At 44.2% G+C, this 16,249-nt stretch overlaps 1 protein-coding gene across 2 annotated transcripts; it reads left to right on the forward strand.

Annotated features, from left to right (window-relative positions):
• Positions 1-327: 327 nt before the first annotated feature.
• Positions 328-13,733, forward strand: LOC135400451 (BEN domain-containing protein 5-like). Of its 2 annotated transcripts, none has more exons than XM_064632285.1 (8): positions 328-616; positions 1,435-1,529; positions 4,254-4,524; positions 4,602-4,750; positions 6,263-6,406; positions 8,127-8,240; positions 10,446-10,665; positions 12,582-13,733. In XM_064632285.1, the coding sequence occupies exons 1-8, from the start codon at positions 337-339 to the stop codon at positions 12,701-12,703; spliced, it is 1,395 nt and encodes a 464-aa protein (XP_064488355.1). In that variant the 5' UTR covers positions 328-336; the 3' UTR covers positions 12,704-13,733. The 2 variants fall into 2 exon arrangements, with proteins under 2 accessions (XP_064488355.1, XP_064488361.1); XM_064632291.1 differs by having other exon boundaries at positions 8,133-8,240.
• Positions 13,734-16,249: the final 2,516 nt, after the last annotated feature.

Below are 16,249 nucleotides of genomic sequence, written 5' to 3' on the forward strand. Positions count from 1 at the left end.
CCTTCTGCCAGTAACATAATATTGCATACTGGACAAAAAAACTTCGCGTACAATGTAATATACATTACTTTTGTCGCAACGAACCGTTTTTGAGTGCTGCACCTTTGAATGGCATGTAAATAGCTTGTGACAGCCCTGGATAGCACAACATCTGTAACGGTTGTATATATTTTGATTTAAACTTCGGTGTACTTTATTTATCGGAAATAGATCAACTGACGTACTGGGATTTTTGTTTATCACCGTTATTAAAATCTGACAAGGGTGGCGGTGAAGGTGACGTTGTGAAGCACCGCACCGTCAGGTGGCCGCTGGTCGTGGTGTAGGGTGAATGGCATGTGCATGTGTGTAGGTTCTCTCGTTGCCCGCTACTTTCGTATTGCGTGTGCGTGGATTTCTCGGGTTTTGCCCGGCCCCGTCGACGCAACTGATATGTTTTACGCTCTAGTAGAGTACGCTGTGGATGATGTTAAGGCAATTTTACCGGTTTCACTGGTGAAGAATTTCAACCCGAATTCATGTGACGACTTCGACGCCAGTGAAAAACTGGCCTATTGGCGTTCCTCCGATGGGATGTTTGAAAAATACTACAAGGCGAAAATCTTGCTTCTCGGAGGTGAGTGTAGTTTCACTGACCGAGTATTATCCTCGCGGTATTCTGTTTATAGGGCAATTGTATGTCTTCGCTTTGTTTCATGCACTCGGACAAGTTTTAATCCTTCAGTGCCTTAGAGGCCATACAAATCTCCCCTTGCAAGAGATAAACATGTAATGGTGCACTGGTGTGTTTCTTATTCAAAAGAAGCCTGGAGTTCGCAGTCAATGGGCGCGCGTCCGTGCACGCTGATTTCGCTTTCCGGTAGGTTACCTCAACGGAACGCAGGGAATCATGTTTTGTGGAAGGTCAACCGTTATTTCTGTTGCTGAAAGTTTGAGGGATATGGGATTTACTATACGGCAGTAACGTGTGTGCTAGTGTTGGAGTCCATATCGGCTTACTGCAGCAATGGACGCGGACAAGGAGTTAGAGCATAAATGTACAAACTGTTCTAACTCCTTGTCCGCGTCTACGTCGCCTTTGTTCCTCTTGTACTAGTGTTCGACCAAGATAGAACTGAAACGCGAGTTAGATCCGATGCCTGAAGTGCAAAATAAAAATATAAATGGAGTGTGTGATTTTTTAGCGACTTTTGAGTGAAAAGAAAGTGCCGTCTTTGTGCACTTATGAATGTGGAGGGAAATGCTTTTCTTTTGGTTGGGTCGATATTCACCGTGTTGGCCTCATACCGGGAGGCCTCAGTCAGATAGGTCTCTTTATGCTTTCCTGCCAGTTGAAGCTGACTTCTAGGGTGTCAACATCAACCAAAATAAGGACTAATTCCTTTGCCATATGCATACTGCTCATCATTGATCGTTCTGTTCCCTTAATTTCAGAGACACGGAGTGCGCTCATTCGTAAAATTTCAAAAACTGGTCGTGAGGTCCCAGACATCATAGAACCAGCAACTGCACAACAGAATGACAGCGAGGTAATAATGTTCCAGTGTTGCGTGATTGCAGTGATCGATATTGTGTGCTTTAGATCAGCCTTAAAATAATTTTGCTTTGAAAAAGAGCTTCATAATTGAACCTCTGTATGCATTCATGGGATAAGGCAAAAGGTCCCAAACCAGGAAACGGGGCCTGATTTGATTGTCCGTCCCATTGACACACGTGCATTTCGCGTTTCTTACACTCCTGTAGCGGGCAATGCGGTCCTAAATTTTTGTTGGCAAGTACTTACTGCTACGTAGATGTCATCGCAGCAAAAATAGTAAAAGGGGGCTATGTCGACTTATCCTCATATTGCATACAGAGGTTCAATTGCAGAGTGAATTTCTAAATATCGTTCAATCACACTATGTCCCATTCCTCTTGAGCTGAATTGACGATAGATGAACTAGTGATTCTTCTTATATTTGCTGAGTGTGTTAAAGCATGCAGGGTACACGTCCATATGATAAGAAATTCAACAGTAGATTTGCAACCCTGTTAGGAAGCAGCACACACATGAACATGTGTAATATTTTGACAGTATTACAGAGTGGGCATCCTGGAGGAAAATGTCTCAAGGGGAGAGGGGGAGACAGCGCAATGTTCCAGGGTGTCTACCAACCTGGGAAACAGGGAATTGTCAGGGAATTCGGCCAAAAAGCAGCTGAAGTCAGAAAAAATCAATGTCGTGATGCTGCACGGCGAATCGAGAGTGCCGACCGGTGGTTGAGCGGCGCTGCCGCAGCAACATCACTGTGGGTAGCAGCTCGCCAGTATGACAAGCTCTGACGCAGAAAAATAGGGTAGCCTCACTAATACTTAATAAATTGTCTGTTTTATGAGGGATCTGGTATCAAAACATACGAGCAGGCACCAGGTTCCCTTTGTTTTTGTCACGAAATTCGCTTGATATAGTCTGTGGAAACCTGGAAAAATCAGGGAATTTGAATGCAGCAATTTGGTAGACACCCTGTGTTCAGATGCTTGGTGTGTTTGGCTCGCATTGATTGGGTCTTTCTCAGGGCAAGCTAGTTTAGTCCATCTCAAATCAAGCAAGCTGCTACATTTTATGTTTCAGTTGAATGGGGGAAAATTATGTTGAAGCCATCAGTGCGTTAAGGGAAGCACACCCTTTTCCGATTATCTACACAGTACGGTTCGGGAAACCGGAAGAGGGGAAACTGCCTCTCAAGGGTGATGCTGTCGCACGTGGGTTTGGGCGTCCCCTACAAGGCTATTTCTTATTGCATTATAGTGATTTCTTACTCTGGCTTTAGACCACCTTGAGCACAAGAGGCTCCTGCATGGCAGTGCTGTGTAGCCTTTTGTTTGTCTGAAAAAAAATTAAGTTGATTAAGAGCGCCAGAAAGCTCCATATTGAGTGCAACATTCCGTATGATGACACAAAACGGACTAGATTGAGCCTGAACTAGAGCTCGACTAGAGCTTGAACCTCGCCAACAACTTGCCTAAAAAATTTGATATGCTGTAGACAGACCCTTTAGGCTACAGACAGGATGAAAAGAAAAATTTGGTCATGATAGATAGGCGCACTGTGAATTTTTTGTTGCACAATGGTGGCATCGCGTGGGACAAAATTGAATTTTCCAAACAAACTTTCGACTTCTGTCTTCAAGTGAAAAGCAATTGATATCATTTGAAGCTGTTCTGAGCATTTGAGTTCATAAAAGTACTGTAATCGCTTAATGTAGATTGTGAACAACCAGATACGCTTGCATTTATCGCCGGACGTCACACATGCATTGCATGTTGCGAGCCTGCAAAGAAGCCATGATGATCCTATAGAAGCACATTTACTGTACACATTATGCCAGAAGAGATGCAGCATGACTTCCAGCATTCTTTAAAATATTTCATTTCCTATGGTCCCAAGATCCAACGAGACAAATAGCACAAAGGAATGTATCGTCGTATAACGTCTTACGCACACACTCAAGGCTAATTCCTGGTACCTATTGTTAACCTTGCTGAAACAATCCAACTATACCCGTGTTCAACTCAAGAAGGAAAATAACTAGTTGATAATCTACATACGCTGTTGCCGATAAGGAGGACGCAATAGTGCGCCAGGAGAAGGAGGTATGGCTTACATTCATCACGCAGTACACCAACAAATTATATATCATGCGATAGCCCAATGAATGATAAATTAGATGAAGCTCAATCTTGTCCATTTTGTACATCATCCTTGTACCGAATCCATCCATCAACTTGTACTGAATATGGTGCTTTTTTGCAAACACAGCACGGAAAATAAATCATGTGTCTATTTGGCCTTAGTCGCCCTTGTGCCATTGAGCACCAAAACACCAAGATGGTGCTTTTTGTGCTCCGAGTCAACTTTTGTTTATTTTTCCAGATGCACAAGAAACGACACAGCATTGCCACTGCAGGAGCCTCTTGTGCTCTAGGTGGTCAAAAGCCAAAGTAGGAAATCACTATAATGTGACAAGAAATTGTTTTGCAGTGGACGCTTAAACAAGCGTGCGACAGCATCATCTTATGAGAGGCAGTTTTTCCCCCTCTTTCTCTGTGCAGCAGTGCAGATAATTTAGAAGGCGTTGATTTCTCCTAACTCGCCCTTAAATTCAACATATATTTTTTCCTGTTCATTTGAGAGATCAGGCTTGTTTGACTGTACGAGATGGAACTAACTGGCAGCGAACTGACGTCTCTTTTTCTCAACAATTGTCAATTAGAAAAGCGCACCTAGTCAAAAAGCACAGAAAAAGAATCGTGCGGCTGCACGTGAAAAGCAGATGACGACAATCATACGGAAGAAACAAAGAAGAACGGAGGAACCATCTGAGTACTCGGACTCCGACGACGAGCTCATCCCAAAGGGTCTTTTGCGTCGCCAAAAGCGTGAAACAAAGCGCCTCCTTGCTGAAAACCAGACACTGAGGAAGAAATTGGATGAGGAGCGGGAACTGGCCGTAGAGTTACAGAAGGCCCTACTAAAGAAACACTGTATGTATTTGAGCCTTTGCGCATTTGATCATTTCAGGCAAATAGTGCTAAGGAATGTCTGACCTTTTTTATTATAGTTTCCGCAACCTCAAGCACATTCACTGACCACCTGGCAGATGGCAAAGGGGCTCAATGTGCTGTTCCCCTCGCAAGTGACCTTGAAGACTTCGTCACTGAGGAGCCTTCTACAGTGTCCCCGCCCAGTTCGATGGATGTGTCTATCCAGGTAATGTAAGCTGATACTCAAAATGCACTGTCACACACAATCTGGATCGGTCAGCAACGCTGGTCGGCGCAATCCCACTGGACACACTTCACATTTGTGATCGAGGCTTTCATTTGACGCAGTCTGGCGAGAGGTCTGACAGGACCCGCTACTTTCAAATTAAAAGAAAATGTTGGTTCAGGATGTCTACTTGAGATAAATGGACATTAATCTAAATGCTATTTCGGTGTTTGTCCATGTTGTTTTCTTCATGCGGGCCACTGCCATCGGTGCCGTCTTGCTAGCCCGGGACCAGCAGTGCAAGTAGCGAGAAGGCGAGGGTAAAAGAAAGCTACTGCGCCAACCCTGCTTGAATAATGTAGTCAATTTTGCGAACGTGGCGCAAGTGTATGCGTTGTTCATCTCTGTCGCCGAGATTCACTCTGGCCGCACCTGCAGACGATCACAATCGCTACCTAATCACGATTGTGCGCGATGAGGATCCTCCGTCATTGCGTTTTGGGCACAGTGAACCATCGTTATTATGACCAGTGCCGTTCCCGTGGATTTTGGTCATAAAGCGAATTGTCATATTAAGGAGAAACGCACCCTCCACGGACCGGACACACAGCTCCGCACAACAAAAGCCGCCGTAACTATGATTTATTCTCTGAAAAATCTGTTAACAGTGACTGCGTCAAACAATTTTCAGTCATTAATTTTTCTAAATGGACAATAGCACCATCAATTGCGGACACGTTATCGACCTTTATCTGCTCAAAAAATAACAACGCAACCTGTAGGACTTCGCTTGCCTCCTTCGAGCAACGCCGCCCTTCATTTCGACTGCCAAATCCCTGTTCGGCTTTGCTTCGGCCAACCTGACGTGAAAGCAGCAGCACAGTGTGACCTGGTCCCCGCCTTTTTAAGCACTTCGGTTGTTCGAAAAGAGATATGAGCATAATCCCGAGGTCAGCGATTTCATGGGACATCCCAAACCTTGACGCCCTATTTTAACACGTGTCGCCCTTTGAGCGAGGTACGAGATAACCTCTCCCGGGCGCTACTCCTAGAGTCATTTGACACGGTCATAATAGCGGAAAGATAATGCCTGTGTTTGACCCTATTTGTGACAAAAATCTTGGTCAGTGTCCGATAAACGGATTGTCATATTAACGAGGGGGATTTACATGCCAGAGGAACGGTTCCCGAGAAAACTGTCATAAAGCTAGTTTGGCAGATTAACAGGGGTCATATTAACGAGGGTTCACTGCATTACAGGTATGACTGAGCTTAATGAGATTGCCATTACATCTCAGTTTCCTAAATGCTGCTCTATCCGTGTTGTGAAGGTGTATTTCTGTAGAGATAATGCGGTGTCAGTGCCTTAGAGATGTGTTATGTCTGTTCTCACCTGAGAAAGTGCAGGTTTTGCATGAAAGCTTGTGATTAGTAATGTTTTATTTTGCAGAGTGTCTCATTCCCTGTGCTTATTATGTTTTACCACCTGTAACATAAGAACTACATGGATAGTTCCAGAAGGATACTGTGACTCCTACAGCCTCCCTACACCAAGCAGAATCAATCACACATGTGACCACAGTGGAGAATATGAGCACAGATGTGACCAGTATGGACACACCAGAGGTCACAATTGCAAGCAGCAGCAACACAGAGGTGACGAAGTGATCATTTGCTTTCAGCTTTTCACTGAGTTTCTCTGAAGGGCACTTATGGCGAATGCCACTGCTAGTTTTCATCTAGTAAAAGCTTTATAGGACCGAGCATGCATGTCACATGCAACCCAACATGCATAAGGTTTAATCGGTCCTTAACATTGCTATTCGTTTGTTCCTATGCTCAACCTGCACGAGTGCACTACACTGTGTTGCACAGCAACAAGTTGAGTTCACCATTAGTTTGTGATGACGATGATAATGATTCAGGTTTTCGTGGCACATGAGTGACGAAGATCATAATGCGCCAAGACAAACCATTAGTTCTCAAAATTGCCTCTTGGTATATGTAAAATTCTAAGCAGACATCAGTTAAGGTAAAAAGAAGTTACCTGCCTTTTATGAACTCGGAAGCAGAACTTGCCAAAATGGCTGGCCAATGCGATAACATCGTCTGAGTGTGTTGTTTCCTTTGTATCTGCTACGCTGCATGCAATTTGTTTTTCAACTTTCATTCTTGCTCTAAGATATGGTTGCATCAGTCAAGCATGCAGCCTTATGAACGTTCATGCTCGTAAAAGTACTGTGAATATTTGTTATTACTCTGGTGAATGCGAATACAGTATACTGGACATGCCTATCATTATATGCTGGTCCGTGATTGGAATTCTGGGGGAGGATCAGGCATTTCCTTCATTTCTCTAAGATCATTCGGGAAGTGCGAATAATAGGTAACTTTAAAAATCTGACTTTGCTTCCACCTGTCCCACGACCATAGTCCTGACCATGATGGCTGCTACTGCTGGAACGTTTTATTCTTTTTGTCCTCTTGCAAACTACAAGTGGGCATAAGTGCGACTTTCAGTAACGGTGTTTCGTAGGGGTGATGTGAATTTTTGCATCTGATATCATCAAAATGGCAGAGTGGGCCTGTTGGTACATGACTGAATTAAAACTGGAGCACGAAACACTGACAAGAACACACAGACGACACTTGCTCCACTATCAACAGATTTTTTAATGGCAGCAATCCTTAAATAGGAGTTGCCGAGGGGAAAGGGGGAAAATCAAACAAGTCACTTTTCATGCCTACATCTGCCTTCTAGATGCTTAAATTCTTCACGTGTCAGTGCCACTGACGGTTCGCTGACACAATTACATTTGCCCAATCTCTCGATTAAAAAGGCTTCAAACAATTCCCTTTCAGTGTGGTTGCACACCCGATTTTACAAAAACACAGATAAAGGGTAGGTTCAAAACTAAAACTGAAAGGGAATTGTTTGAAGCCGTTTTAATCGAGAGATTGGGCAAACGTAATTGTGTCAGCGAACCGTCAGTGGCACTGACACGTGAAGAATTTAAGCATCTAGAAGGCAGATGTAGGCATGAAAAGTGACTTGTTTGGTTTTCCCCCTTTCCCTCGGCAACTCTTATTTAAGAATTGCTGCCATTAAAAAATCTGTTGATAGTGGAGCAAGTGTCGTCTGTGTGTTAGTGTCCGTGTTTCGTGCTCCGGTTTTAATTCAGTCATGCATCTGAACTCTTGTCTGCTCATGTGCCTAAAATGTCCTCACCCTTGTAGCACAAAAGTGTAGTTTTCAAGTGTGTTCAAGTTGTGTGTATCTGAGGATCAAGGAAAAAGGACCTGGATTATTTGACGAAACTTTTCCTCGGTGTGACATAGCTGAGTCTGAAAGCTCACTGTATCTTTTCTAAAAAAGGGACAGGTGAATCTGTCAGCACCGGCTCCGAATGGTGGGCACCAACCTGCAGGAGGAGGACGAAGGGGAGTTGTACAGCTACCGAGTACTCCACCGTCCACAGCAGGAGACCACGTAAGAAAACTTCATTCAAAAACTTTTCTTTGCGTCCAACAGCTAGAACCTAACTGTTTCTTCAACTGTGATCTGCAATGCCTTTCCACAGAGCTGTGTGCAGGAATTACAACCTCCACTTTGAAAGTGGGTCACCATATTTTTTCCCATAGCAAGTGCTTTTTGCCCAGCTGACTCATTTTGGATCATTATAAAGAAATGGGACACAGCCACCAGTATTTTGAATGGAGTGTTCTTCTGTGTCCAGAAGAATGACAGTCTGTTCGGAATTGCAGCTGCTTTCATCCTTCAGCATTTCCCTCTATATTTTCATGCCAGTTTGCTGGATTCTCTGTCATTCGTCATTTTCACTAAGCTCACTCTAAAAACAAAATTGCATTTTGCCAATCGGTATTTCTTATAAAGCGATTAATTTATGAATTGATTAATTTCAGCTGATTAATCGTCTGGTAGGTACAAAAGCTGTCCAACAGCATAACCTACATGCACAAATGGCATCTTCCCTGCTTTGCACTTTTTATATAATAAATCGAAGGATAAAGGAAAACCCTGTATGTAGCACATCCAAGGTAACAGTCACCAGGCTTTAAAAAAATGAAGCTATATGTATGGATGAAACAAACTGCATTTTACCGAAGCTGATTGCAGTATTTTATTTTGTGCTAGTTAGTTAATGAAGGTGGATGATGTCTTTGCTCAAGCACTCATGGTGCCAATCTAAGAGTGACGCACATCGGACATCCGAGAAGGCAGCCATGCAGTGCTGTTTTATAGTCTCGCCTTTTTTTTTTTTTCTAGAATTATTTAAGGGGCATCATGTTCAGGGTGCTTTGTTGAAAACTATCTCGGATTACTCTGGGACCTGTACATTGACGCTTTGGCTCCCAAACCACTACGTAATTAAGAGTTATCTAATTTTAATTTGCTAATTGGCATAAAATAAATGCCGACTATGGGCTCTGGCACCTTTTAACACGGCTACCTCTTATGCAGCTTTTTTCAACAGTTCGTAATGGTTACGTGAGACACCCTGCATGTACTCTCCCAGCTAAAGCGGATTTAAAGGGCAATAAACAAGTATGCAGGTGCACTTTTTCCTAATGCAGTGTGATTCGTTTCCTACAGTGACGCTTAGCACAAAATTTTGTTGCAAAAAAGTAAATAATGGCTCTGGACTGACTGAATGTTGACTGCACTCTTTCGTGCTCATGCCCAGCCTTGCGAAGCCATAGCGGCAATAGGCACACGTCATTTTGACGTCGCGCACCGTCAACCAAAATGTGAGACGACTGTACATTGATTTTCGTTGTAATAACGGAAAGCGAGGTCAATTCTAAACATATTTCCGCTTGTCAATCCCAACATAGCCAGATCAAAAAGTACCAAAAGCCTGCAATATTCCATTTCATGTGCGCACTGTGCTTTCAGCACTGTATTGGTCCTTGAGGTCACAGTGATGTTTCCACAACCGGTTCTCCCTGCACACCGCTGCTTGTGCAACAAGGCTGGTCATTTGCTACGAGTCCGAAATTTCCCCCATCCCCACTGGTATGCAGCTTTGCTACAGGTGTGAGATGTGTGACGTAGGTGCTGTCAGAGTAGGAAGGAGAGACTCGCACGGACTATGCTCTTTGAATGGCATTGTTTTGTGGTAAAGACACTCTAGAGGTAAATTATCTTCATAATAGACAATTTCAGAAATTGCGTGGATGGCCCGACAGGGAGCGTCGTGTCGCGAATGCCCCATTGCATCTTGGGATTTAGTTTTCATGAGTCAGACAGAAGAAGAAGAGCGCAAACAGTTTCGGTTTTCCCTTCTTCCTTCGAGCAACAGGCAGGCAAGCACGAATGCAAACCATTTCCCATGACGCATTGCGCGATGCGCATGACTTGGGCGACAGAGGGCCCCGTGCGGAGCACAAGAGCAATATCTGAAATCGCCTATTGGATATCGCCACATTTTCTCATAGAGTATAATAATTGAAGAATATTCGTGAAGCTGTTTAGTGCTCCTTTAAGGGCACTTCTGCATTGTTCTTTCGCTTAGTTTGAGAGTTCTCTTTTGCAATATAGTGAGGTTTCACGTGAGCCCCATCCAGATACAGTTGGTGAAGAGTTGCACAGTTGGTGAAGAGTTGTTCTGGTGCTTTTACGTTTTGATATCTGATTTACTAGTTGGGGACCAACATTATTTTGTTATTGCAGATGGTGCTAGAGGAAGGTGTATTGGTCCCAAAGGACAAGTTTGAATGGGTCATGGGGGCTTCTGGTGATTCAAGATTCTGCCGCGAAATGGCCCGCCTCCTTTGGACTACCGAGCAACTACAAAACCGAAGTGTAACCGGAGAGGCGTGCAGGAGACTTTTGAAAGAAGGAGCTACCGCCAGGAAAGCTCTTACACCTGTCAAAATGAGAGCAATGGCAGGTGAGGCAACATTTCTACCGGCACTAGACACCTGTCACACAGCACTAGATTACATTCATGACCGTTCATGATCAAACTGAAAATCAAGTGATGCTTTCGCATATAAGGTGGAACACATATCACATTCTCACCTAACGATAGAAAAACAGCGCCTGATGTGAACAGCAACTGACGTTAAGAGCAAATGCGCTTAGATTACGTTTTAATACTTTTCGTCGTTGAAGCGCCATCTCATTGGCTGACTCAAGCTAATATTTAGCATAGTCTCCTTCCGATTTTTCGGACTCCGCGGGGATCGCGCAAAAGTCCGAATAATCGAGCAGTACGAAAAAACGAATTTCGCTTCAAAATAAACTTTACTAAGCCCTAGTAAGATGGACAAATTTGTCGATGCTTTCCTAACGCACTTCCAGCTCTGCCTGATAACATCAGCTTCTATTTCGGCAGTGTACATTGTCAGAGGCACTGCCGTCATGAAGTCCGCACGTCTGCTTCACCTAACGCATGCGTGCATTACGTGAAGCTCTGTTTACAGCGCTGTCGCGTGATTGCTGGCGGCCAGCACGTGCTGAGCCGTTGGCCAAAACCGAAGACTCAAAAGCGTTATGACAGACCTCTTCTACTCAGAGGAATGGAAAATGAACAGTCATCACTGCATATTTTTTGCCTCAATATTTTAGTTGGTTATGTCTTTTGATACGAATTTCAGATGGTACCAATGTTTTCAGTCACCCCAAGAGAGAAATTCGCTGGTTGGGCAAACAGAGTCCGAAATATCCAGCGACGGAGTTGCACGGCATCCGAAATTTTTGACGTTTTTATACATCAACTCTATGGGACCCGCGGCGGTTCCGTGAACGAGTCCGAATACAGTCGCTGACCATTAATTTGGACTTCTAATGGTCACAGGATTTGTCCGAATAAGTAGTTAATCATAAAAATCCACTCTCACACTGGCGTTTATTACAAAAAATTTACATGGGACGGAAGAATGTGTCGGTACGCGTCTGCCTAGCGGCGCGCGCACGAGACAGAACATCACGCTGCATTTCTGATAATGTCACACTGTCGGAATAAACTCGTCCGAGCGTATCGATGGCCGCGAGGATCTGCGCAGTTGACGGAGGTTCGCCGACGTCTAAACGTCTAAACAGCAATGTCGATCACATGAACGCGAACTTCGCACGGGCGCACGCTTCTCCTCCCCTCAGGCGGCGCTCGAGGGAGCTACTGGAGGGGCAGCCCGGCGGCGAGAGGGAGTCGGAAGCTCGAGGTTCCGATTTTGAATTTAGGAGCGTGGATTTTCACAAAAAGTAGGAAAAGTCTGCCAAAGTCCGTCTGAATTATCGAGCCGTGGCCCTGAAAACGGTCCGAATTATTGGAAGCTGAAATGCATTGGTTCTATGGGGGCTATTGATTGAGTCCAGGATTTTGTCTGAACTATTGGAAAGTCTGAATAATTAGGGTCCAAATTAACGGTGGGCGACTGCAATCGAGCATGTCCGAAAAGTCGGTTGGCAACTGTATTACTATGTCATTGTCAATGTGGTGCAAAAGTTGTTTAAAAAATTATATCACGCGGACACCAAAATGAGCCGTGTTCTTTAGCTCTCACTAAGTCACCAGGTTTATTCACTTTCCATGTGCGCTTTGGTAAGCTAGATGTATTTTGTGACATCCATGTTCAAGCACGCAAGTACTATGCATACGTACTCCCCAGGAAACAGATACATTTTTATCAGCAAAATCTAGGAGGGTCAAACTACACCTCTCGCTGGTTTTGACTAGAATGGCCAACAAGCTCATTTTGCTTAAAACTGACCGTGGTCTGTACTCTTAATAATAATATTGTGCATACAAAGGACAATCTCTCCAGTCAAGTGTTCTTTTGAATACCGATGTTTTCTCTTTCGCAGGTGCCTACCACGAATATATAAAACGTCATGGTGACCCTTCGCACAGTTCCGAACAAAGACTCGGACAAATGAAGAAATATCTACGGAACCTGCTGTCCGATATCACCAGAAATGCCAAGTAACGCTACGAACAATGAAAAGCGGGAGCACCCGTGCATTACTTTTCATATACCGGCTGTTTCATGAAGGTCCACTTACTGAATAATTTGCAAACAGGTGGTGCCATCAAAGACTTTATTTTTGGTAAAGATCCTTGGAACATTAGCCATAGGCTGAGTAGGGAGCAGCTCAGTCACATACCTTTAGTAATTAAATAAACATCCTAACTTTTAATTATTACTTCGCATGCTTAGAGGACCTGTGTTTTATGTATCGGGACCTTTTGTGAAAATATCCAGATGGAAAAAAAACTTGTTGACACTGCACCTTTTCAATGAATTAATTTGTTACGATTTACATATTTCTTGTGCGGAGCAATGCATGGATGCGCTCTCTGAGTCAGCTATGCTGCTGTCAACTTTGTCTTCATCCATCTGGATTGCTCACTGGCGCAGCGGGAGATTAGGAAAACCGCATCAGGTGCTTTGGTATTCCTCCTCAATGAAACTGGTGAACAGTACTGGCAGCACTCGTTCCATAGAGAAGCAATACCAAGGCGTCTGTTGCGGTCTTGCGCCTGTTCCTTATCCTCTGTCACCCCAATGTGCCATCCTAGCGGATGAACACGAAAGCGCCAGCCAGGCAGCTGATACAAAATGGACATTAATGCACTGCTCCATGAAAGAAATATGTAAACCAAAACATTCTAATTACTAGAAAATGTGTCTACGTGTTTTTCTTGCAGTATGTTTTCCTCAAGGTCCCGATACATAAGACAGTAGTTAAGAAAGTATGCAAAGTAACATTTACATGTCTGGATATTTATCTAATTAATGACTGTATGCAACTGACCTACTTGCTACTGGGATATGGCTGATACCCCAAGAGCCTGTACCAAAAAGAGTTCTTCAGTATTTCGCCACCTGTTTACAAATGATTCAGCTGAGGGACTGTTCTGAAACACGTGGCATAATAAATCATTTATTTCCCACCATAACTGGGGGAGCCATGAGGCAACGAGCGAAACTCAAAGTACAAAGAAAAAGCATTTAGTCAAAGTCAAGCCATGTAACCATATAACCACAAAATAAACTATGCAAACTCGTACATGTGTGCTCACCATCTCCACTCAACAATGCACAAACAATGCATGTGGACTAATGTATCATCCACTGACGCAGTATAACATATTACTGATGTCGTGATACCAGTCAGTAGCTGGTATTACAGGTACACTGGTGTAGCTGGTATCCGGAGGCTATACCAGGATGCTAATCAGACGTGCTGACATGAGTGGTACCAGACGGTTGAGCTGGTACTACAGGTATGCTGGTGTTGCTGGTTTGTGGAGGCTATACCAGGACGGTAATCCGTCTGGTATAAAGGCATACCAGCATTTTTTGACAGGGTAGGCCTTTTCCCCGATCACCAGTGTTTTCGCATTCGATGTCGCATGTCTAGACTTGTTCAGTAGTGTTGCAATTTTTACCCTTCGCTAATATCTTGTTGCTGCCGTCTTGTGTTAGACGTTGAGCTTCGTAGCGACGTGCGGTAACGCTACGATTATTCCTGAGCGCTCCGTGTGTTTAATGCGTTGTCCTCTGTGCGTGCATGCGTGTGCTTTTTTTCCTGATTTGTGACGTCATCGTGGCATGTCTGGACTTGTTTAGCAGTGTTGCAATTTTACCCGCTGCTAGTATCAGGTCCCCCAAACTCACCTCGGAAAAGCGTGCAACGAAGAAGGCCGCCACTAGATACCCCACTGTTGCCGTTCCGGATCACTTCAGCGCGCTAAGTTTAGCGGCAAAATGTTTCTGTTGTTTCTGCGAATGAATCTCGTCTTTATATCTCCAAATAAAACGCGTATAACAACTTTCTATGTCGTGTTTCACTTTTTGGTCCCGTTTTTAAACGTGTTGAGCGATCGGGAAGGATCTATTGCACGGCTGCGTGCATCACATAGCGTACCTGTCGTACCAGGCGCCGCAGGCGCAGTCGTCCATTTCTCCTTCGATGACTTGGCGTGGCTTGGATTGTGCTTCAACTGGATCTTTAGCGCGCTACAATCAAACGCAAGCCAACGTCTGGTAACAATGGGGTATCTAAGGGCGGCCTCCGGCATTGCACGCATCGGGATAGGAACAAATACATGGGAAAATGGCGACCTTGGGGGACCTGGCTAGTATGTTGTTGGTGTCATGTTGTGCTAGCCGTCGAGTTTCGTTGCGATAAGCGTTGATTCTCCGGTTATTTCTGAGCGGTTCGACTGAAGCCTTTTCCCTGCTCACTTATGGAAATTTGTGTATCCCTGTCCTGTGCTTTCTTTACGCAAGGGTACTGCGGCTGTGTATGTGGCATTATGCAAGAATTATCTGGTGGCAGAAATGGGTGTCTTTTTCTCAGTGTATTGGCGTGCGCTACGATTTCTTGCAGTTACAGCTATTGGAGCACAAATGCGTGTAATTTTTCGCGGTTCTTTTCCCTTTCACGGCTTTTACTCAGAATGTAGATGAGGGGAAACAGTCAGCATCCAGGTAGAGCAGGAGAAAGCCGCTCGGCAGAGGAGAGTTCATGAGAATGGAATTTGTTTGTTTTTTGTTATATGTTGAGTGTCAGTATTCGCTTTCCTCGATATGTGGAGGAAGTCAGCCGTTATAGGTATTTGTGCAGAAACGCTGGTATCTGAGTGTGTGGAGTAGAAATTCCTATAAAGCACCTCTCCTCGTGCATTCCTGAGCTGCTATGTGCGTGCGCGTGCTTCGTTTTCCTGGTTTGCGACGTCATGAGGGCATGTTGGGGCTTGTTTAGCAGTGTTGCAATTTTACCCGCCGCTATTATCTTGTTGTTGTTATCTTGTGTTAGCCGCGTAGCGATGTCCAGTGGCTCTGCTATTATTCCTGAGGTCTTAAGCCTTTTCCCTGCTCACCTGAGGAAAGTTGTGTATCCCTTTCCTGTGCTTTCTTTGCGACAATGCGTCTGTGTATGTGGCACTATCAGATAGCAGACATGAGTGTCTTTTTCTTGGTTTATTGGCATATGCTTCAGGTTTTTTAAGTCAAGCACAAGTGCGCGCAATTTTTCGCTGCTCTCTTCCTCAAATCACCGATTTTACGCAGAAGAAAGTCGCATGGTACAGCTGAGAAGAGGGTTTCTCTCATTGTTTGTTAGATGTTGTTAGGAGCTCGGTATGTTGAGGAAGTCAGCTGTATCCGTAAAGAAATGCTTGCATCTGAGCGCAGGATAGGAATTCCTGAAGCACGGCACCCTCACTGTAAATTAATTATTTTGGATGTGAGTCTGCTTCCCTGCATGACAAGGCTGAAATGGGAAGAGAGAAAAAATTGGAGCGCTTCATTAATAGCGATCCAAGTAATAGGGCAATTATAGTTTCCATAGAAAGTAGAATTTTAATGGGCTCCTAAATTATAATTTTGTAGTAGTTTTTCTAAACTGCAATGCAATAATCATTAATATAGCATACGAATGCCATCGTGTTCCCGTAAAGGCGTTCTGTCTTGTGCTTTGGCGTGCGCGAATGGAACTTTGCCCCCGGCTTTCGCGCCTTTTTG

The sequence above is a fragment of the Ornithodoros turicata genome, chromosome 1 (assembly GCF_037126465.1).
Source record: "Ornithodoros turicata isolate Travis chromosome 1, ASM3712646v1, whole genome shotgun sequence".
Classification (NCBI taxonomy): domain Eukaryota; kingdom Metazoa; phylum Arthropoda; class Arachnida; order Ixodida; family Argasidae; genus Ornithodoros; species Ornithodoros turicata.